This window comes from Aythya fuligula, chromosome 3 (genome assembly GCF_009819795.1).
Source record: "Aythya fuligula isolate bAytFul2 chromosome 3, bAytFul2.pri, whole genome shotgun sequence".
NCBI lineage: Eukaryota > Metazoa > Chordata > Aves > Anseriformes > Anatidae > Aythya > Aythya fuligula.
In genome coordinates, this window is record NC_045561.1 from 1,178,117 (window position 1) to 1,201,485 (window position 23,369).

The following is a 23,369-nucleotide window of genomic DNA, read 5'->3' on the forward strand; positions in this document are numbered from 1 at the left end:
GGTTGTGTTTTTGCTTGTTTGTTATTCAGCTGCTGGCTGCGGACACGCTGTCCTTGCCCAGCACGGCTCTTCCTCCCAGACACGACAGGGAAAGGGCAAAAGACCCTCGCCCAAGATGGCGGCCGGCTCCTCACATGCTGCTCCCTCACTCAACATGGCGGCAAAGCCGGCAGGCCGAGATGACGAAGCCAACCACGGCCATGTTGATTTCGGGCAGGCGGGCCGTACCATCACGCCGAGGCGGCGGGGGGGGCAAGGTGGTTCCTCCCGGGGGCGGTGCGCGGCCGGCTGCAGCGCGGCTGCCGCTACCCAGGCGGGGGGCCAAGGAGCGGGGCCCCAGAGGCAGGGTAAGGGCGGCGGGGAGCCCCGCCGGGGCCTGGGGGGGGGGGGTGGCGGGGGCGCGGCCCCCCCCCCCGGGGCCCGCCGTGAGGGTGTCCGGGGGCCCCGGGAGCCGCCGCCCCTGCGGGGGGGGCTGGGCCGCGGTGCCTCGTGAGGCGTCATGGCGGCGGGGCCTGCCGCGGGGGCGGCCGGGGGGGGTTCGGGCGTTGTGAGGAGATTCTGAGGAGAATCGGGGCCGGGACGGATCCTGTTCTGTGGGATTCTGTTCTGTGACCTGTCATGTTGTTGTTTTTTCCCCCAGATACATGGGCGTCCTTCGCTGCCTTCCTTTCGGCAGGGCTGTGCCATGTCACAGCAGTTAAGGCTCTGTCCCACTGAAGTTTCTACTTAAGCGTGAACGGTGAAAGTCAAGAAACAGCCCTGTCATAGAAGTACTTACTGTCCCTCTTACAAACACATGTTTCCTGTTTCGTTTACTGTGTTAATTACCTTTAGTTAGAGCAGTGCTATTGAGTGTGTTATTGTGTCATACAAAAGTGGTGTGGCACAGAACAAATGTAAATCCTTCCTTGGGATTGGAGGCTGCTCTTGGGCTTTATTTTTGAGCACAGCTGGATTTATTCCAGTGGTTTTGAATAGAATACCGGAATTGAATAGCCATGGCTTTTGCAGTGGTTCATTCAGGCTAATTATGTTTTCTGGAAATGTTGCATACTTACAAACTCTTTAAAGTGTTTCTTTTTTTATTATTATTATTATCAGGCAAAAAGTTGAAAGAAGTTACAAACAAACTCTGAAGTTTCAATCTGTGGGAAAAAAAAAAAAAAAGTTGTTGCCATTTAAAATCTTCTCTCTGAAGTCAGCGCCTCAGGCCAGCAGTGTGCTGCCTTGTTGCAGAAGTAGCTTCAGGGTGCAGCAGGATGGTATTTTGTAGGGCTGTCAGCCTCCTGCCAGCTCTTTCCTGCCTCGGTGATCGGGGTGCCTCTGACAGTGGGGTGTGAGCCCTGCGCCCCTCAAGCGGAGCTCGGAGAGGGTTTTTTGGGGTGTGAGAAAACAGGAGGCAGCTGTAGGGTAACAGAGAGCGCTCCCCGTGCAGCACTGCTGCTTCTGCCCTGCTGACGATCCCACGTCACCACCTGGGGTCTTGTTCTGCTGCGCCGTGGGGCTGGGGTGGTGCATTTCCAGTCCAGCAGGGAGAAGTGCTGGTTGTTTCCAGTTTGGGGCCGGCTCAAGCAGGAGACGGTAAAGCTCCAGGAACGCTTGCTTGATAGATGCAGTCGGGAGACAGGATTGTGCAGACCAGGGTGTCTTGTTCACGTAAATGGAGCGACAGAATGAAGCCTGATACTAATAATGGTGCTGGTGTCATCTCTTCTGTTCAGTTACTGGTTGTACTTTCAAGCTGATGTTAACTCGTAATCCTTAGAGTAAAATGTGTGCTTCTCTGTGATTCAGTAAGGGAATGATTTATTACATCTGTTATCCTTGTTTTTGCTGCCCTTGTTTTGGGGGGAGGGGGAATTGCTCACAAATCTTCTCTTGTCATTAAGTTTTAATGAAGTGTAAAAAGTAAGGAGGAAACTGCTTTCCTAATCCACTGGAAAAGCAGCTGCTCCCATACGCCTCAAAGGAACGCAAAATACTTAGAAACCTTCTACTGACTGAACTTTTGAGGAAGAACAAACAAACAAAAAAGAAAAACAACCCTTAGATGCTGTTCTGATACCGCTGGAACCTTGTGTGCCAATCTTAACCTCATGAAACGAAAACAGGAAAGCCAGCTAGTCAGCAGGACGTCGGAAATGTCAAGTTAAATGTTCTCTCCGAGCAGTAACAAAAAGTAGTCACATCTTTTTCTGGGAGAAAAAAAAAAAAACAAAAACAAAAACTGGTGAGAACTGATCGATCTGTAGTGGTTTCCATTAGAAAGCCGTTTCGGCGTTGATTTAATCTAGAACCAGCTGAGCTAAAGAGATCGTGCTGGAACATACCTCTGCTTGGCTCAGTGTCAGATATCAGCGTTAGCTGGGTTCACATCAGTGTGTACTGAGAATTTATCACAGACAGGGATCTGAAAAAGGAGTAGGAGAAAATGCTCATTGATTGCCTTAAGCGCTACTGATCAGTGAGCTGCTCAGCTCTGGGGTCAGCTCTCAGACGGGAGGAAGGATATCGCGTTGGAAAACATGAAGAAGGGCAAGCCAGGCACAGATGGAGTGGCAGCTTTGGTGAATTTGTGGTCTGGGTGTAGGTATTAGTCTGTGGTCTGTGTTTGTTCCCCCAGCCTGCAAGTGTGCCATGGGAGCCACTGATACACAGAATGCCAGCACAGAGCTGGTGAATGCGGGTATGGGAGAGCTGGTGGGTTTGGAAGGAGCCTGCTTGGTCTGCAGGGACTGGGTGGTCACCTAGAGGCTGGGATCTGCTGGCCCCTGCTGTTGCTACGGGGTAGATGCAAAGTAGTAGGTAGGGCTTAGAGCAGGTTGCAAAATTTCAGCCAAAATGAGGTGCAAAACAACAGCGCTGCGCATTTACTGACAAGGTTCTTTGCTGCCCAGAAATCCTAAGGCAGAGACTGTGATAATTATTGGACACTTGCAGGATCTGGATCTGAGCAGACCCTTTCTGACAGAATGTAGTTGGTGTTGTTTTGCACATCTCCCCATTTTCAGCTCCTGTGGTCTATTTCAGCACCTGCTTTATTTGTCTTCACTCTTTCTTTTAGCTACTTTTCCGAAGTCTTTTTCCTTTAATAACATTTTTGTTTTCTTTTTTTCTGAGTAAACATCTTTGAGGAGCAGGGGAGACAGAAGGTTGCACACTAGTGAGATGAGAAAGCTGGGATCCCGAGCAGACCCCTGCTTTGAGTGAGGCTTTTCACAGGAGCTCACAGAGGAGAGCACTCAGGATCAAACCCCAGCTGAGTACAAATGTTGAGGTTTTGCATAACTCAGGTGTGCAGGCACTTAAGGTTGAGTAGAAATCACGCCCGTTTCCCCATGAACGTGGCAGTGCACGTTCCTGTGACACTTAGAGGGGTCTTTAGAAGAACAGTTTAAACCTTTAAATGCAGTTCTTAAAGCGTTATTTGGGATGTCACTAGCTATGAATTACTTACTCCTGGCAGATTAGAAGATGATTATCCTCCGTAGTGCTTGCTGCAGCAGCTTGTAATAGGAAGAGCTTCTCAAGGCTCCCTCTTAAGCCTGCTATTCAAACCTATTCACTCTAGGCTACGTATTGTGTTCAGCTTCCTGGTGCTGTGCGTTGAAGATGCATTTGTCTTCTTAATCAGGCACTTTATATATGCCAGGAATGTATTTAATATAATGTCAAACATAATTCAGATGAGAAGTGAAAGCAAGCACAGCGAGCCAAGCCCAAGCAGAGCCTTTAAGCAATAGCAGGCTACTTGGTCTATTTATTTTGGCCTAGTGTTCCTCCCTGGGTTGCGGATCTGTTGCAAACATGTGCTAAATAACAGGCATTCAGAAATTGCTGCGTCAGGAATATCAGTTTACAGTATCAGATCGGAACAGCCTGTGTTAGGGGAGCATCTAAAGACCACAGTAAGGGTGCTGGCATCATTGTCCATTGTGAGATTTATTGCTCCAGAGTTATCGGTGTCACACGTGTGGGAGTTGAGACAGGAAAGCCATGGAGCTCTCAGAGGTGCATTTTTGTAAGGACATGCAGCCTCTGCCCCTGAGCTGCTGGGAAAGTGCCAATTGTTCTTTGACAAATTGTCAGAATGTGAAAAAAACAAAAAACAAACAAAAAAAAAACCTTCTGACCCTTCTGTTTGGCGACTGAGAAGGGGCAAGCAGTTTTGAAATATTTTTCAAATAAAGTGATACTACCTTGTCCAAAAAATATTTATATAAATTGTTTCTAGATATGTAACTTGTCCCTGTCAATTACCTGCATTTTTGAAGTGTGTTTGCTGATGACATTTACATTAACAGAACTAATCTTGAGGTCTTGCTACGTCTTTTATATGGGGAATTGGGACACAGCTCCACACAGAGCTTTGTATATAAGTGACTGTTTTATAGGAGTGAAAAGAAAACTCATGGAAGAAGGAGAGCAAATATTCAAACATTTATCTGTTTTTCTGGCAGGATGGAGAAGAAGAAAATTCTGATGAAATCCAAGGTTGCTGCTCCTAACCTCCTGAGGGCCCTGCATTCCCTGTACCGGTCGGGTCACCTCTGCGACGTGACAATTCACACGCAGCATCTGGGAGCTCAGGAGGAGTTTCTGGTTCACAAAGCTGTCTTGGCAGCTTCCAGCAATTATTTCAAAGGACTTTTCCTGCGTGATGAGATGCTGGACACCAAGAATTGCACGGTGACTCTACAAGACATTTGCATGGAAGAGTTCACCTCTTTTCTGGAGTTCGTGTACACCGCAGAAGTAGAGATTGAAGTGGAAAAACTGCATCGAATGAAGGTAATAGCCGAAAGACTTGAGTGCAAGGATTTGCTTGATGTTTGTGAAGAAGTGAGAGCAGAGGGCAAGAAGGGCTTAGATTTGAGCCTCCATCTGCAAGGTTGGCCATGCGAAAATGGTGGAGTACAGTGGCCTCACATCCAGCAGGAAGAGGACCGCGGAGGGAGCAGCTCTTCCCAAGTGATGGCAGTACCCATACAGGGGAAACTCTGGGACAGGCCAAAACATAAAAAGCTGCTGGCTGGTTACGAGCTCGTTGAAGGCCAACCAGCAAGTCTGGAGCAGCAGGGCACTGCCTTTCCAGAACCAAAATCCAGGGCAGCAAAGCCACCAAAATGTAACAAGACAGACGCCAGAAGCAGCCTCAGCACGGGTGTCACTAGTCCCGAACACAACAGTCATTCTCCTGCAACTCAAACCAAGTCAAAGGAAGCCTGCGTAGTGATTAGCAGTACGCTGCCCGAGCAGTGGGAAGATGAGAACGGTTTAACTTCCAAATCTAGCAGTAAAACAGAACGTAGGAAATCACCGCGGCGCGTGGCGAAAGTCTTGCCACAGATGGCATGTGAGAAGTGCAACGCATCGTTCTGCGTTACCGAGCAGTACCGGTCACACATGGAGCTCCAGCACGGCGTGCATCTGGCTGTCAAGCACAGCTGCAGCATGTGCCAGCAGCTCTTCTCCAGCCACCAAAACCTCAGGCAGCATCACCTCACCATTCACGGTGAGGAGCGGGGCTTTTCCTGCCTCTTATGTGCCAAGAGGTTTAAGCGCCAGAAGGACATCAGCGACCATGTCCGGAGGGTACACAAGAAGAAGCAGGAGCCGCAGGCATGCCCGTACTGCGACAAGGTCATCAGCTCCAAGTGTGGCCTGACGGTCCACATACGAACACACACAGGGGAGAAGCCATACAAATGCGAGCGCTGCCCTGCCAGCTTTGCTCAGAGGTCTGCTTACAACACCCACGTCAGGTACAGTGTTCAGGGAGCGTGTGCATGTGCCTGTGTGTGCAGAGGAAAACGCATGCTGTTTCTGGGCAGCAGGATGAAAGCATTGCTGCTGAATGCTTCACTTCCAGAATTCCTTGGAGCTGATCAGAAGGGTGTTGAAATCGGCATAGATTTTTGGGGGGTTACTTCACCGGGCTCTCAGTCTGCGTTACGGGATTGAGGTTTCCGAACTGGGAATTCAGGCAAGCGCTTCCTGTTGAATCAAAGACATCTTGTGCAACTGGATCTCCCAAGTGATTTTGGAAGCCTCAAAGTTCAGTTTTTAAATAGGAACCTGGAAAGGACCAGCACCCGTTTAAAATGCACAAAAAATGTCTTTCCTCTTTCTCTAATGCCAGTGCTTTATTGATTCTTAATATCTAATTCTCCAGCAATAGATTTCTTAATATCTAATTCTTATCTAAAAAATGGTAATACTAGTAATTCACTCCAGGATGGATTCCAAAATAAAGATTAAGGGAGCTAAATTATTTGAAAATACCATCGGATCAATCAAAAATCTGGTGAAATGGAGAAAGTGGGGATAAAAGAAGTTACAAGACCGGGTAACTCCTGGTGTCATAAAGTGTTAGAAGTTGTTCCATATTGTTCTTCTGCACTTCTGCTCTGTGCTTTCCAGAGTAAATCCAAGTTGGGACTGTGCTTTACATTTTGGATTATCTGTAGTGCTGAAGGTAACACAGGTTGTGTGCCATAGGCCCTGAGTCAAATGATTTTAAACCTGTACCTGTTAGCCTTTCAAGCGTAGGCTCGGCCTTCCATTGAGGGCACGCTTTAACTCATGCCAAATCCTGGTTTCAGGTAAGCGAGCCATAAGGACTGCTCTTCTCCGAGGCAAGAGAGCTGCTAGTATCTGGTCTTGTTATTTAATAATCAAAGGTCCACCAAGAGTACCTCAAACTGTATTTGATTTTTTTAAAAAAGCACGTGTTTATTCCATGTTTGGAGACTAAATTCATAGGGGGTGTAAGAGGCTCTCCAGCACATCCATGTACTGTAAGGCTCTGTCTGCTGTCCTGACGTGATTTCTGGCAGATTCATGCCTGACCTGCTTTGAGAACCTTGGCAGTTCATGGTCCATGTCCTGACTAGTGGTGAGTAGAGTTAATTGCCTTGACTGGTGGCTTATGAGGGGCTCTGTTCTGGTTTTCCATGTGGGTGGTTACTCTAGATTTCCCTTGTTTTCAGTCGTCAATGTCTTATGCTGCCCACCATGGTCTTGGAGGAAAATTTACAGTCCATCCTTGGTTGCTGGTCAGATGACAACTAAGTGTACTTGAGAGACTCCAACTTTGATGAACTCTGAGACATTTTGGTTTTGTTTAATTGCAAGATCCAACTCCTTGCAAAACTTCCCTGTGTGGCTCTCCCGCCGTGCTGTTAATTCTCAGAATGATGTGAGGAGAGGTTAAAAGGAAACAACCCTTCCTTCAAGACAAACATGCCTGAATTGAAACTATTAAACCTATTGAAGTTGTGCCCTGTTGTTTGTTTGTTTCAACAGAAAAATCCATGAATCTGGGCAAGAGAGGAAACTTTTGCCAGTCTGCTGGATGGTAGCTCCACCTGCATGCAGACCAAGTGCAGCGGGCGGCAGCGAAGACCCTGAGAGGGGGACGTGGAATGGGGCCTCAGAGGCTGAACTACAGAAGTGTGCTGAGCTCAGAGGGGCTGCAAGCCATGAGGAGGAACCTGTTCCTAAGGCAGACGGTAGCAATGAGCAAGAACAGAAGCAGAAGTATAAGGAAGCTGGAGCAAGAAGGGAAAAACTGAATGAAGAAGGGGATGAAGCTGCAGGTGAAATGAGTGTGAAGGGAGAGGAGGGGGTAGGTTATGAAGCAGGGTATTCAGAAGCTGAAGATGGTAATGAGGATCCCTGTACTGAGGGCGATGGGGGTGAAGAATGCTCTAATGAGAAGGATGCTGAAGAATGTGAATCAGACAAAGACTTCAAAATGAAGAAGGTAAATAAAAATGGGGTGAATAAGAAATCTGCCTATGTAATAACATGTGATAAGTGTAATGAGCAGTTCGTTTCCCGGAAAAAATATGTGGATCACTGCAGAGATGTCCATCAGTGCTTGCCCGGCAAAGTCTATCAGTGTGATGTCTGCAGCAAGTCGTTTGCTAGCTACAACAGCTGGAAGGAGCATCGAGCTTGTGTCCACAGTGAAGAAAGGCAGTTTGCCTGCACCCTTTGCAATGCCGCTTTTAAAAGGAAGAGAGATGTGAGGACGCATTATGTGCGGAAGCATGAGGGCAGAGTCAAACGCCCTCTCTGCTCCGTCTGTGGGAAGATCCTCAGCTCCCGGACAGCGCTTGTGTTTCATATGCGGACACACACAGGAGAAAAGCCCTACGAATGTGGCGTTTGTCATGCAAAGTTTGCTCAGCCATCACAGCTTAAGATCCATACCAGGTCAGCCTCCAGTCCTGCTTCTCCCATTACTGCATGCCCAGCGCACTTCTTTTTCCTCCTCTGTCTCCCAGTTCTGAGTCATTCTCCCTCCGTGTCCTTATGACAAGAGTGCAGGGATAGGATGTGATCTGTAATCTGTGACTAATTGTTTTATGTTAAGGCTTTGTCTGCATCTGGTCATTGCATCAGTTTTGGCAGGGATTTTGAAACAGATGCTCTATCCGAACTTGTCAGCAAAAGCCAGTCACTTGAAACAGGTTTCAAAATCAGACGATGGCCCTCACTGATGAGAAGTGAGCTGAAAAATGAGCCAAGGACTTGGAGACCCGAAAGGAGAGCCCTGCTTTTTCTGTGTCAGTGAGCCTTTTGGTATGGGATTTAATTTCTTCTGTGTGATACAAGAGCTGGACTTCTCATCTGGGCTCCCTCTGTAGTCAGCGTAACTAGATCGGGTGAATTGCTCCCTGGTGGGGTCCGTGCTAGATGTTTTCTCTCCCGGGAGGGAATGAATCATCCCATGGAATTTCCCATCTTTTTCCAGAGAGCCTGCGGGTAGCTCGGAACAGGAGGTGAACTGCGGGAGGGCTAAACTGGGTGAGAGAAATCCCATCCTTTGAGACTGGGCCCGTGTGGTGGGGATGGTAACGTTTTTCTGTCTCCTAAGCATTCTTACAACGATCTAAAAATTGTGAAGTGTGCTGATTGCAGAGTGATAAACTGCGGGGCTGTGTCAGCTGAAAGGCAGCGGGGCTGTGCTGTCACAGGGTAAGACGAGGCCTGAAATTGGGACAAATTGCAACAAAACAGTGATTCACGGGATTTGTGTTGGGTAACTGCCTGTCTCATATCTGCAGCATTCTGCCCAACAACTCAAAATCAGGCGTGATTTTGCAAATCGTGCTGCGTGGGCTGCAGTAAGGAAGGTCAGCACAACGTTAAGATGATAAGTCAGGACCTCTGGCTCAGACGTTCTTTGGTATGAGCTGGTTTAAAATCAGGCATCCAGCACGTGCTTGGAAAAACTTGCTTGACTTTTGCGCCTTTTGACTTGAACTGGGCAGGATATTCCATTTGGAAGCTTGCAAGCCAGAGGCACAGGGCTATGAGGGATTACGGAGGGCGAGAACGCCACCCGCAGAGTCTGGAGAGAGCTGCTGCTGGCAGCGTGCTGGGGACGCTTGGGATGCGTTCAGATGGTAGCACGGCAGCAGCCTGTTGTCTTCCCCGTTGTCTCCTTTCCAGTACTTACACTGCAAACTGCAACCTGTGAGAGAAAGGTGGATTTTTCAAGGGCCTTAGAGTGAGGAAAAAGGTAAATCCTTAAACGAGAAAGCTTTACATAGCACCAGTACTGGTAAATGTTCTCTCTCCTGACTGAGCAGAATGTGTTTTTTCCCAGTGACCTTCATCTGACAAAACGAAGCGTGCATCCTGTACTGTGTAGAGCATAACTTCAAGCAGCAAGGGTGTCTTAAAAACACCCTGTGGGAGCCATTTTATTAACAGGCGTTTGTGTTTCGCTTCATTTAGGTCCCATACAGGGGAAAAGCCATACATTTGTGAAGACTGCGGGGCTTGCTTTGCTGATAAAGGGAAACTCACTGGCCACAAAAGGACACATACAGGTGAGCATTAAAGACTTGTGTTCCTTCCATTGCCTCCTGCTGCTGCCTGAAAAGAGAGAGTAGGGATTTGAAGGTGCATGATTTTTTGTTCACTAGCTCAGAGAAGAAACTTCCAAGTACTGGGAAGTACAGGGGTTGAAAGGCGTATGAAAACTAACTTTGAGGTAGAGAATTGGAAGTGGCGGGGTGGGGCTGGAGCCTTGTGCGCTGAAAGCGTAATTAAGGGTAGAGTGAGTGAGGGAGCATGGTCCCAAGGGACTTCCTACGCAGAGGGCCAAGGACAGCATCAAAGGATAAACAAAGCCACGAGGAACTCAAATAAACAAAAGCTTAAAATTGTGAAATAAGTAATTCTGGGGAGAAAAATATTTGAATGAGTAAAAAGCATCAGGAAGTTAAACATGCAGAAGGGAACCTTCTGCAGCTCTGAGCCAGGAGGGAGTTTTGGGTGCAGACTGCTGCGAGAATTCAGAGTGCCTTTTCCCTTGTTCTCAGGAGAGCGCCTCTTCAAATGCGACGTGTGCGGAAAGCACTTTGCCACCAATGAATACCTAAAATGCCATAAACGATGCCACATGGGTGTGAAGCCATACAAGTGTGAGGTCTGTGGGAAGACATTCGGCTTGCGAGCCTCGCTGGCTCAGCACAGCAACGTCCATGCAGGTAACGAAACTGTCGGGGCTGGGAAAATGAACGGCACAGAATTTCGAGTCTGAAGTACTTCACAGTTGGGATGGTGACTTTTTTATTCCAGAAACACTGTTATAAGCTCCTTGAGTTAGGCAGTGAGGAGAAGCAGGACTCCTCACGATCCTGACTTGTTAAAAAGTGCAAGGTGCTGCCATATTGAATGGTGCTTGCACAGCAGACAGACAACTTGGTGCTGCTGGAGAATGTGACTGTAGTTGCTGCATTCCCCTTGCAAGAGCTGTGCTTAGGCTTTGCATCGCAGCCAGGGAAGGCTTAGAAACATTTATCACATGGCCTTAGAAGCCAGGAGAAACATAGCTGGGGCCCTAGGTGTGCAGCTTTATCCCAGCATTCATCTTTCCAGCCTTCTGTATGCTTTCTTTTTGTGCTGAAATCCAGACCAGAAGAGCCAGCCTTCCAGGTCTCTGACTGCAGTTCCCTTGTTTTTCAGAGACCCGCCCGTACTTCTGTGAGCAGTGTGGGAAAACCTTCACCCAGCAGGGCGCCCTGCGGCGCCACCAGCGCATCCACACTGGGGAGAAGCCGTACAAGTGCCGGGCATGCGAGAGAGCCTTCACGGACATGTCCACGCTGCGCAGACACGTGGCGGTACGTGCGCCCTGCCTGCCTGCGCTCAGGCTGTGCTGGTGCTGATCGGAAATGTTAGAAATGATATCAGAGGCTTGCATAGTATCCCATAACAGTAGTTGTTATCAGTTCTGAAACCCCCAGACATGAAAGACTTCATACAAACACAAATAGCTTTCTTACTGACACCTCATGAGTAATTAAAACATTCCTCACCAGCCATTCACAGGGACAGTCACACCTATAGCAGTGTTAAGTTAATCTCGAAGAAGACAAAAAAAAAAAAAAAAGGCTGTAACTGTTAGAAATAGAAGTCCGGAATAACAAAGGCAAACAGGTTCATAAATTTGAGGAGTATTTTCTGAAGACTTGATAAATTGACTAGAATGAGGGGGAGACTGGGACACACTGCATCTGTGGTTCAAGAATTAAATTGCCAGTGCAGGGCCCAGAGGCAGACAGGACTGTTCTTTATGGACACGAATTGTTAAAACGTTCCTCACAGAAAGAAAAAGAAATCGGGGGACGAGGGCTGGGGGCTGGATCCCGGGGGAAGCATGGAGATGGTTTATTCAGGCGGGGGGTTCTGGGGAGCTGCTTTGTTCGGGATTGCGACGGGCGGCCTGCAAGCAGGAGCAGATCACAGCCACGGCCATAACCGTGACCATAACCGTGACCACACCCATAGCCATAGCCACGGCCATGGCCACAGCCCGGCCCGCTGAGCCGCCTCCTTTCTCCCCCCCTCCCCCCGCAGGTGCACGGCGGCGCGGCCCCGTGGCGCAGTTTCCTGGCGGGCCCGCCGGCGCGCCGCGCGCACAACTGGGCGCGCATCCGCCCGCTGCACGAGCCCGCCCGCGCGTGACGACGGAGCGCGAGCGAGCGCGCGCCGGGCGCCGCCCGCGTTGCCTAGCGACGCCCGGCCCGCCGCCTCCGACGCGACTTCCGCCGTCGCCGCCGCGCTTCCGGCCGCCGCCCGCGCCTGAGGAGCGGCCCGGGACCGACTGGGACGGAGCGGAGCGGAGCGGCACCGCCCCGCACACAGGTGAGGTGGGGCCCGGGGGGCTGGGGGGGCGGCCGGGGGGCGCTGACGCCGAGGGGCGGCCCCCGGGGGTGGCGGTAACGGGCACACGGCGGCGTGAGGCGCCAGCTAATGGCTCCCCGGACCAACGGCCCCCCCGGACCAACGGCCCCCCAGCGCGGCCAGGAGTTGGCTCCTCGCAGAGGGAGAAGTTTGGGCCTTGATTTCGCCCTCCCTGCAGGGCAGCGCTGTGTCTGCACGTGATGGTAGGTGGGAAGACGATAGACGCTTCGTGAATAGTTAAAATAATCGTGTTGGGGGGGGGGGAAGAAAAAAAAAAAAAGGTGAAGTTCCACCACCGCTGGTTATTTCAGGTAAGGCATGCAATGCATGCTGATGTGTCACATAACCAGGAGAAGGAAAGGCATGGATAGGTACAGAGAGGGGAAATTAACTTTAAAAACGTTCTTTTCTGATTATTAACATGTCATCCTTTCAGCCAGGAGGCACATCACATCATTCATTTAAAAAAAAGTCAGTCAAAACTGAAGCATAGCGTTGGGTTGTAAAAGTGGGCGACATTCTGAGATGTTCACCGTGCTCTGAGCTGGTGGAGCAGAAGAGTGCCTTCTCTGTCATCATCGTCTCCTGTTGAGGTCTAGTAAGCCTAATGCGGTAACAGGTTTTTTTAGGTATTTGTTATAATAGTGTCAGCGTAACTATTTCAAAACTTTAATATTAAACTTACAGAGCTAAAGACTCACAGGTTAGGAAATAAGGAGGCTGTGGTTCTCAGGATTATCTTTTTCTGTAGAATCCAGGATGGAGGTTTGGGCACCTGAGGTGGATTGTGTGTGCTCTTCTCCGAATACTGCTCTCCTGTCTCTTTATCACATAGTAGAGCTTCATTACAGTTAATATAAATTGTGCTCCACTTGAAAACTTGGTTCTGTTGTTCTGAGCAAGATTTGTAGTGTATCATGTATAAAACACTGCAAATCTATTGTACCTGAGATTGGACAGGGAAAAGAAACTTTCCTGTTGGGAAGTGGAAAGAATTTTTTCAGATACAAAATGCGGCCATCCATAGTTAGACAATGAAAGGCAGTGTATTGCCCGGCAGGCTTTGCTGGCTTTGCAAACACTGTTTGTTTCTGTGAAACAGAAAAAAACACTTCAGTTCCCTTGAGAACTTTGGAGCAACTTAAAACGTTGGCTGGAAAAAAAGTACCAACCAAGTGGTTTTGGAAATGGTGAAGCCCTGGTAGGACTGCAAATGGGCATTCAGAAAGTGGGGGCTGTAAGTCTGAGTGAGGGATTGCTTCACAAAAGACACCACTTTGGGAAGGTTTGGGGTTCCTTGGGTTTACAGTCTGACAATATATTTATGCGGTTTCCTTTGCCTGAGTCAGGCAGGATTTCAGGAGTTTATCCAAATCTTGTTTAAAAGTCTTACCGGAAAAGGCTGTTTAAGGAAGTATTTAATTAGGATTGTAGGTCACTTAAACTCACCTTTCTCCTACTGCCTGATTAGGAGGGACAACAGTTTCTTAGTTATGCATGTCTTAATGAAAACATTCCTTTTGATTTTTCTCTGTTTGCTTTGTCCCTGTTATGCTTTCTAATACTATCTGGTGTTTCAGGTAAAGTTACAGTTGAGATTTAAAATCAAATTAACTTCCGAGAAATCTGTGTGTGACTGGCAGAGTGTTTTTAGGCATTACCGCTCAGGGGGGTGCTTTGGGAGTCCTGCCAGTGCTTCCAGACAGACTTCTGACCATGCTCCTTTGACAGCCTGGTTGCTTATGCTCAGGCACCTGAGGTGCTTGAATCTGTCATGAAACGCGCTCAGAAGTCTGGACAGGACTTGTGGCTGCTCAGGTCTCTGGGTTTGATCAGCTTCCTGCTAATTAACATGCAGTGTTGTTAACAGCCTTTTGCAGGGAGCAGCAAGATGGAAAGCAACGCGGTTCTCCTGGAGTCCAAGTCGTCGCCCATCAACCTGCTGAATGAGATGCATCAGCTGCGCCTCCTGGGCCACCTCTGTGACGTGACAGTCAGCGTGGAGTACCAGGGCGTCAGGGCAGAGTTTGTGGCTCACAAGGCTGTGCTGGCAGCAACCAGTAAGTTCTTCAAGGAAGTGTTCCTTAACGAGAAGAGCGTGGACGGCCCGAGAACCAATGTCTTCTTGAATGAGGTGCAGGTTGCTGACTTTGCCTCGTTTCTGGAGTTTGTCTACACTGCTAAGGTAGAGGTGGAAGAGGACAGAGTGCAGCGGATGCTTGAGATAGCCGAAAAGCTGAAGTGCTTGGACCTCTCAGAAACCTGCTTCCAACTGAAGAAGCAGATGCTTGAGTCAGTGCTTTTGGAGCTGCAAAACTTCTCTGAATCACAGAACTCGGAGGAAGAGAGTACAGCCCAGCTGAGTGTTTCACAGGAGTCCAAAGCAGCTGCTGTGGCAGAAGCTGGCCGGGCCGACCATCCTCTGGATCCTCCAGATTCCCCAACAGACAGGCCCAGAAATGGAGTGCTCCCTGAGGTGCCGGCTGCCAAATCCAAAGAGAAAATGGACAAAAAGAAGGAAATGATGAAGCCCCCATATGCCAAAATCAGGAGGGCGAGCGGGAGGCTGGCTGGGAGGAAAGTATTTGTGGAAATTCCAAAGAAGAAGTACACGAGGCGGCTGAGGGAGCAGCAGAAGAATGCCGAGGGTGCTGCAGAAGAGGACAGCTACCCACAGGACCCGGAGGTGTGTGACAGGGAGAGGGAAGAGGAGCAGGCGCAGAACGCCATCAAACCCGAAAGTGAAGAATGCGATGGCAACTTCGAATCGGAGGAAAGCCTGAACAAATCCGAAGAGGATAAGAAGAAACGAGGCAGTAACTTCAAGTGCAGCACGTGTGAGAAGGAATTCCTGTACGAGAAGAGCTTCCTCAAGCACATCAAACACAGCCACGGCATCGCAGCCGAAATTATTTATCGGTGTGACACCTGCAGTCAGACCTTTGCCAACCGGTGCAACCTAAAAAGCCATCAGCGCCATGTCCACAGCAGCGAGCGCCACTTCCCTTGTGAGCTCTGCGGTAAGAAGTTCAAGAGGAAGAAGGACGTCAAGAGGCACATTCTCCAGGTTCATGAGGGTGGTGGGGAGCGTCATCAGTGCCAGCAGTGTGGAAAGGGGTTGAGCTCCAAAACTGCCTTGAGGCTCCATGAAAGGACGCATACAGGCGACAAGCCTTATGGGTGCACAGAGTGTGAGGCTAAATTTTCTCAGCCTTCAGCACTTAAAACACACATGAGGTATGAACAGACTTACCTGGCCTTGCTAGATTCTGGGGGGAGAAGCAGAATCCCCTGGATCACACCTTGAACCTTCCAGTGAAGTGGGAATGTGAAACGTGACTGACTGGAAAGCTTCAGTTTTTCCTTTTTCATGGCTTTTCTCCTGCTTTTCAGGTTAAGGGAGTTGCTGTCATTCTCTTTCAGCCAAGTAGACGTGCACGGGCTGAGGCCTGCTGTTGTGCAGCTAAGTTTTCTTGTGGGAGTGCACCTATCGAGGGACGCTTCCCATGAGGAAAGCAACACTGTGCTGAATCATTTGTGTGCTCAGGGCTATAATTATTTCAGCTATGTTGATGCCTCTTTATACTCAGTAGCAAAATGTTATGCAGTAAGTACCAAAATACTGTATTACATGGAAGAACACCAGATTTGGGTGCTAAGCCTAGAAAACAACTGAAATGGGACTGGGAAGAGGCCAGTGTGGCGCTGCGTGCAGGCACCCAGAGCAGAACCGGTGGGGTCAGGTGTAGCACAAACACGCGGTCTCAGGAGTTCCTGGGAGAGGCTTTTTAGCGAGGCATTGCTTCTGTGTTTCTAAGGCCTGTGCGCTGCTTTTAGCAGTGTCCCAAGGCTGGTGCAGCTGGGTGGGATTTCGTGCTCATCACGTGTCCTTCTCCAACCACTGGTCATGGTTTTGTGCTGCTTGCAGCCAGGTGGTTGGCACAGCTGAGCTCCTCCTCCAGCGAGTGCTGCTGTGAGCATTCAGTAAGCCTGCTGAGCGCAGGAAGCTGCGGGCTGCCCTAATGCGCGTGTTGTGACAGTCCGTAGGGAGAGTTCTTCATCTTCTCATAGAAATGTTTACATCTAGGGCTGAGGTCCTGCAGCAGTATTCAAAGGATCCCTGATTTTCACCAGGGGGTGAAAATCTAAGCTAGAGGGACCTGGAGACTGGCACAGGCGACAGTTCTGTGCACTGCTCCTCCTGTACTCAGCTTCCCGGGGGTCAGGAAGGAGGCATGCCGTGCTGCTCCTTCCAGCTGTGGCCATTCACTCACCTCCTGATGACAGCCCTGCGGGAGCAGCAATCCCATGCTGCACGGAGCAGTGTACCCGTACTGCCAGTGGCACAGATCTGCTCTTCAGGTCACAAGATGATGACATCTTTCTTGCGGTCTCTCAATTTGAATGTAGGCTTTTCTAAACCTTACTTAATTTCTAACCTTAACAATTTGCTTTTACTTAAAATAAATAAATAAATAAATCTGGATCTGGGCCTTGCTTACGCAGCCCAGTGCCATCAAAGCAGCCCTGCAGGAAGCACAGAACTGGGCCTGGCCAGAGGTATTTCCAAGGGACAGTAAAGCCTTGTGCAGGCACGCAGCAATTCTTCACAAAGTAAAGACAGCTTGTGCTGTGCTGCAAAGGAGAGAAATAGACATTGGTCTTTTAACGTGGCTTTCTCGTTTCAGAATCCATACTGGTGAAAAACCTTTTGTCTGTGATGAGTGTGGTGCCAGGTTCACTCAGAATCACATGCTAATATATCACAAACGATGCCACACAGGTAAGGCTTTCTTCGACAGTGTGCTGTGTATTGGAGGCAGCCTGCTGTGAAACCAGGAGGTCTGATTTTCATTCCAGAGTCGCATGCCCTTCTGGTTTTGATGCAAAACTAGACTTCCTCGTCCCTAGACACAGTTTTTCTGAGAAACGTTCTTACAAGTAGATGAGCAGACAGTGGAAAGAGTAAAAGCAGCTTATTAAAGAGAAAGGAAACTCCCTGCTGCCTGCGATCTGGCACCTAAGTGTGGACTGGGACCACTTTGGGTGTTCATCAATATCCAAAGATCTAGCATCCATGACAGGTCTGGTTGGATTCTTAAGAAAAAAAGGATTTCCCTGTAAGCCTTGGAAGAGTTGCCCAAGGGATGTAAAACTTGTCTTGGCACTTGCTGGTCTGCTAAGCAATCTTGTTAAAAGCGTGTGTCCTTCTCTTGGGTAGCTTTTGAAGCCTAAATTGGTGTTTGGAATTGATGCTGTGTCCCGCTGGTGAGCTGTATGTGACATGTGTGCATCTCTAATTGAATCCTCTTAAAACTAGTCTGCTTTCTGCTGGTTAACTAGTAACTGAACATGGCTGGCAGAAAACACTAAATGACAAAGAAATGTATTTACAAGAATGCTTTTCCAGAAGTGAATAGCTGCTTACAGGTGGGGGCCTTTGATCTAGAGAGGTGTGGTTCCCCTTGCACTTGGCATGCTTTGTGCAGGCTTCTTGGAAGAAATCTCTGAGCTTTGTGTGAAGATCACTGCTGTCGCAGTGGGTGCAGATGCTTTGTGAGGTTGGCACGTGGTTTATTTGTGTCCAGGAGCTTTCAGTTCTTGCATGCGATGTACCATTCGCAAATGCTACCTTGGTTTAACTCTCCTCCTCGCCCTTGGTGCAGGAGAAAGGCCTTTTATGTGCGAAACGTGTGGGAAGAGCTTTGCCTCCAAGGAGTACTTGAAGCACCATAACAGAATCCATACTGGATCCAAACCGTTTAAATGTGAAGTCTGCTTCAGAACATTTGCACAGAGGAACTCGCTTTACCAACATATCAAGGTTCACACAGGTAGGAGGTGCTCTTTATTTTTGTTTGAAACAAACCACCACGGTGTAAAGACTTAGATCTCCTAGCTGCACAACTCACATGAGGGATTTCTCAGTTAGGATTTCCCACTACTTGAATTCCTACCCAGCAAGGACTCAAGTAAGGGCTAGGTTTGATTCTTGATGTAGAATCAAGAATCTTGATGCTTCTTTCACTCACTTTGCTTCTGCTAGTACCTCCTTGTGCTTTTTCCTGACTCTTAGGGCCAATCTCTAAAATATTCATCCCTGCTTGGGGAATCAGAAATGCTTTTTTCTTGTCTGCCTTCTCAAACTCCCCATCATTGAGCAATAACACAGGTTGCAACTGTTTGTGTTATTTTGATTGTGTAGTAAGTCCTGTGCTTTCTTACCCAGCCCCACCCTATAGGCAGCATCACTGCCCGTGTTCTCCATGCTAACAAAATTTTTGTTTGGCTGCTGTGCCTTGCTCTTTCCTTATTTTGTGGCGTAACTGTAGGGGGAGCAGGGGGCATTACCGGTAAATAATTAATGCTGACAGGAACATCATCTTGTTCTGGAACGGCATCTTTTATTTCTGTGACACCACTTGCCTCTGTTTCAAAGGTTTTTGGAATCGTTTTTCCCTTAGCCAGGAAAGTAGGAAACAGGAGCCTCTGTAACCCTGTGGTTGTTTCAAAAAGCATTTAATACAGCAAGTGTAATGAGACAGTTTAAGACATATTTGGAGTAAACCTGCTGGTTATGAGAAGCTCTAATATTGATGCTCGCACAAATTGCCTTGTAAATGGGCAGAATTTCATTCTGGGACAGGATGTTTAGTTGCTAGTGGAATAGATAGGTCAGAAGTTGTGGTGGTTTCTGTGGCTGCACAGATCTGTGTGTCAAAGCCAAACCTCCTGTGAGAATCCTGGAGGCACCTCGGTGTTTCCCAAAGGTGCTCTCGGTAGCGCTGATGGAGGCAGGGGCTACATGAGGTTACCGGGGAGCAGCACCACCATCCCTGTGTCACTCCCACTGCTGTGCTCCGCTTCCAGGCGAGCGGCCCTACTGCTGTGACCAGTGCGGGAAGCAGTTCACCCAGCTCAACGCGCTGCAGCGGCACCACCGCATACACACCGGGGAGAAGCCCTTCATGTGCAACGCGTGCGGGCGAACCTTCACGGACAAGTCCACCCTCCGGCGGCACACATCGGTAAGGCTCTGCCCTTCCCCTGCCTTCTGCCCTCGAGCCTTCTTTCACAAGCACTCTGATGGGTCTGTATTTTGCCAGACCTCTGCTCTGCCAGGCCTGGAGGGGATTCCTGAAAGTTTTTGTTGGTTTTAGCACATCATCCTCTCTGACAGGGCATTAAAAATAACCCAGTAGTTGCAGTCTGCAGGGAAGCCATTCTCGATCCACTAGGGCATGGCCCATGTAGGTCACACCCATAGCCTGTTCGGTGGCAGATTTGGTCTGTGTCCTCTGAGCGTGTTCCCCATGCAGCTGGGAAGTGACAGGAGAACTCATTTTCTGGGCCAGGCTTTTTGTTGGGCCAGTTCAATGCTTTACAAAATCAGACGAACTCACCAGGGACAGGGATTAGAACCTTGATGTACACTGCCCTAGCCTGGGGACAGTTCTGGGGTATGGAAAGGGAGACCTTTTCTACCAGAGCTGGGTTCAGGCTTTTGCCTGCCTCTCATCATGTGTTCAACCTTCTGCTGTTTGTTTTCAGATACACGATAAAAACACACCGTGGAAGTCCTTCCTCGTCATTGTTGAAGGAGCATCTAAGAACGATGAAGGTCACAAAACAGAGCTCCCAGATGAAGACTACAACATGTCACCTAAAATGCCAGAGAAGCTGCTGTCTTTCTCAGAAAATGGCCACTATCAGAGCTTGGCTGCTGTCCCAGGGAGCGTGACTGCACTGCATGACAGTGGCTCTGCACCAGGTACAGACTGTAAGTCAGACGGGACTCCCGGCCCCCAGGAAGCCCTTGTAGCTACCACCCTAAGTGAGCTGACAGTAATGCATACGCAGACAGACTCTATTCAGCCACAGCTTCATGCTCTGGTGAATATAGAATAAGTTGGTGTGTTGGGTCTGTCTGAGCTGGAGTCACCTTTTCCCTGCAGCAGCCCGCACAGTGCTGTACTCTGCACTCGTAGCTGGAACAGCACTGATATCACTCCAGTGTTGTGTCTATTGCTGTGTAGTGCTGGCACAGCATCAGGACTCCTTCCAAGCCCCCAAGCGCCAGCAGGCTGGGGGTGGGCAAGTGATGGGGAGGGGACATTGCTGGGGCAGCTGACCTAAACCAACCAAAGGGATATTCCGTAACACCTGATGTCACACTCGGCAATAAAAGGGGGGGCTCTCGTGGGGGAGGGGGCTGTTCCTCCTGAACAACCACTATGCGTTTGAGGCCCTGCTTCCCAGGACGTGGCCGAACACCGCTCGTTGATGGGAAGTAGAGAATAATTTTTTTTCCTCTCTCTCTGTGCTTCCGCGCGGACTGATTGTTTCTTTTGTTTCTGTTTTTCCTCCCCATTCCCTTTCCCTTTAATTAAACCTTTCTCATCTCAAACCTTGAGTTCTCTGTGTTGTATTTTCTCCCCCTTCCTCTTTGAGGAGAGGGGGAGTGAGAGCGGTTGTGGTGGAGCTTGGCTGCCCACCTGAGTAAAACCACCACAGTCCTCGAATCCCCTCATACGCTGTTAATATTTCCTTTTCAGTTGGGGTGTAATTGGCTTCTGATCCTTGATAGCCCCGGCTCCAGAACCCCAGAGGTCGGCCTCGAGTTTCTCCTGGGGTCTTCTGCCAGAGGCTCCAGGTGAGCCCATGCTCCCCAGCTGCAGTGTACGGTATGTTTTGCACAGCTGGTCCAGTACAGACAGGCCCAAGGGCTACTGCACGAGCTATTTCTTGTTTGAGTTGTTCAAAGGCCTGTTGTTGCTCGGGGCCCCACTCGAAAGAGTTCCTTGATATAGAGGACTCGATATAGAGGAAAGAGTCACTCGATATAGAGGACTCACAAGCTGACTATAGCCTGGCACATGCATTCTCCAAAATCCCACAAGACCTAGGAAAGCTTGTGTTTCTTTTTTGCTAGTTGGCGGAGACATAACCGTTATTTTGTTGATCACATCCGTCGGAATATGGTGACGTCCATCCTGCCATTTTACTCCCAAGAACTAGATTTCCTGTGCAGGCCCCTTGACCTTATTCTGTTTAATGGCAAAGCCAGCTTTCAGGAGAATTTGAATTATTTTCTTCCCTTTCCCAAAAACTTCTTCTGCTGTGTTACCCCATACAATGATATCATCGATGTACTGCAGGTGTTCAGGAGCGTTCCCCTGTTCCAGTGTCGTCTGGATCAGTCCATGGCAAATGGTAGGGCTGTGTTTCCACCCCTGGGGCAGTCGATTCCAAGTATACTGAATGCCCCTCCAAGTGAAAGCAAATTGTGGCCTGCATGCTGCTGCTAGAGGGATAGAGAAAAATGCATTAGCAATATCGATTGTAGCATACCACTTGGCTGCCTTTAACTCTAGTTCGTACTGGAGTTCTAGTATGTCTGGCACTGCTGCACTTAGTGGTGGTGTGACTTCATTCAGGCCCCGATAGTCCACTGTTAGCCTCCACTCACCTTTGGACTTTCACACTGGCCATATAGGACAGTTAAAAGGTGAATGAGTCTTGCTGATCACTCCTTGGCTCTCCAGTCGGTGAACCAACTCATGGATAGGAATCAGGGAGTCTTGGTTGGTGCGATATTGCCGCCGGTGCACAGTTGTAGTCGCAATTGGCACTTGCTGTTCTTCAATCCTCAGCAATCCTACAGCAGAAGGGTCTTGTGAGAGACCAGGCAGGGTAGACAGCTGCTTCATCTTCTCTGTGCTCAAGGCAGCTATGCCAAAAGCCCACCAGTACCCTTTTGGATCCTTGAAGTACCCTTTCCTGAGGTAGTCTATGCCAAGGATGCATGGAGCCTCTGGGCCAGTCACGATGGTGTGCTTTTGCCACTCATTCCCAGTTAGACTCACTTCAGCTTCCAATATGGTTAGCTCTTGGGATCCCCCTGTCACTCTGGAGATAGAGATGGGTTCTGCCCCTTGGTGGCCTGACAACATTAGGGTACACTGTGTGCCTGTGTCCACTAAAGCTTTATATTTTTGCAGTTCCGGTGTGCCAGGCCATCGAATCCACACAGTCCAGTAAATCCGGTTGTCCCTCTCCTCTACCTGGCCAGAGGCAGGGCCCCACTAGTCCTGGTCGGAGTATCTATCAATTAATTCTTCCAAATGTGAAGCAGAAGTCTCTTCGTCAGGGTCAGGAGTAATACTATCCCTTCTACTGCCTCTGGGGGACTGTCCAACAGAAACTGGGGCAGCAATCCTCCTAGGGGCCCTCTTTGTTGCTGCTGTATCTTTCCGTAGCTCACGCACCCGAGCAGCTAGGGCCGAGGTCAGTTCACCGTCCCACTTCCTCATATCTTCCCTGTGGTCACGTAAATAAAACCACAAGGTACCTCGCGGTGTGCATCCCGGATTCTCCCTTGTTTGAGCCGGGGACTGCTGGCGCTTGATGGCCGAAAGATTTTTCCGTCTAGGTGAGGATGAAGCTATGTGTTCATCTAACCGTTGGGACAGTCTCTCCACAGCTGAAATGCAGCCCCGTACCGGGGCAGAGAGATTCTCTTTATATTTATGAAGTTGACTGGACACGTTGTCCACAGTTGGCCCCATCCCCTCCTCCCAACCCATTACTGCCAGTTTGCTGGCATGTGTTGGGGGTGAAGCCCGTACAAATTTCCGCCACATGGACGCTGTGCATTGGACTTCATCAGGGTCTTTAGGTGCCTGGGCGTTGTGTAAATCACTATAAAGCATCTCCAGCACAGCTAATTCCTGCAGCTGCTGGAGGCCCTTATCCATAGTGGTCCATTTGTTTACTTGGTGTACAATATCCTCTTTGTGGGGATACCTTTCTTTCACAGCTGTTAGGATTCGCCTCCAGAGGCTGGTAACTTGTGTCTCTCTTCCAATTACTCTATCAATGAGCCTTTCTCTAGAAAGGGATCCCAGCTGCTTGGCTTCATTGCCTTCTAGCTGTTGGGTATTGGCCCCACTATCCCAGCATCGAAGCAGCCAAGTGAGGATGTGCTCACCTGGATGACGACTGAAGTCTTTTCATATTTCTCGCAGTTCACTCAAGGATAGAGACCGAGTAGTTTCTGATTCATCTATGATGTTGCCGTGATGACGCTGCTTTAGAGCTGCCTGCATTTTCCTCTTCTCCCTCATCCGTAGGAGGAGCTTCTTCCCTTACTAAATGAC

At 49.2% G+C, this 23,369-nt stretch overlaps 2 protein-coding genes across 2 annotated transcripts; both read left to right on the forward strand.

Moving 5' to 3' along the window:
- Positions 1-330: 330 nt before the first annotated feature.
- On the forward strand, positions 331-11,261 carry LOC116487023 (GDNF-inducible zinc finger protein 1-like). Its single transcript, XM_032183521.1, has 6 exons — positions 331-347; positions 4,461-5,765; positions 7,309-8,223; positions 9,754-9,848; positions 10,344-10,511; positions 10,990-11,261. Exons 2-6 carry the CDS (start codon positions 4,462-4,464, stop codon positions 11,190-11,192), a joined length of 2,685 nt encoding a protein of 894 aa, XP_032039412.1. The 5' UTR covers positions 331-347; position 4,461; the 3' UTR covers positions 11,193-11,261.
- Positions 11,262-12,138: 877 nt separating this feature from the next.
- On the forward strand, positions 12,139-20,165 carry GZF1 (GDNF inducible zinc finger protein 1). The gene is made up of 6 exons (XM_032185673.1): positions 12,139-12,171; positions 14,081-15,447; positions 16,899-16,993; positions 17,877-18,044; positions 19,081-19,238; positions 19,762-20,165. Exons 2-6 carry the CDS (start codon positions 14,102-14,104, stop codon positions 20,116-20,118), a joined length of 2,124 nt encoding a protein of 707 aa, XP_032041564.1. The 5' UTR covers positions 12,139-12,171; positions 14,081-14,101; the 3' UTR covers positions 20,119-20,165.
- Positions 20,166-23,369: the final 3,204 nt, after the last annotated feature.

Excerpts from the sequence above, each read along its gene's own strand:
- LOC116487023 (XM_032183521.1), top strand. The coding sequence starts at position 4,462 with ATGGAGAAGAAGAAAATTCTGATGAAATCCAAGGTTGCTGCTCCTAAC. Across the intron at positions 5,766-7,308 it reads GCTTACAACACCCACGTCAG|AAAAATCCATGAATCTGGGC; the intron begins GTACAGTGTTCA and ends TTGTTTCAACAG. Across the intron at positions 9,849-10,343 it reads CCACAAAAGGACACATACAG|GAGAGCGCCTCTTCAAATGC; the intron begins GTGAGCATTAAA and ends CCTTGTTCTCAG.
- GZF1 (XM_032185673.1), top strand. The coding sequence starts at position 14,102 with ATGGAAAGCAACGCGGTTCTCCTGGAGTCCAAGTCGTCGCCCATCAAC. Across the intron at positions 15,448-16,898 it reads GCACTTAAAACACACATGAG|AATCCATACTGGTGAAAAAC; the intron begins GTATGAACAGAC and ends TTCTCGTTTCAG. Across the intron at positions 19,239-19,761 it reads CCCTCCGGCGGCACACATCG|ATACACGATAAAAACACACC; the intron begins GTAAGGCTCTGC and ends GTTTGTTTTCAG.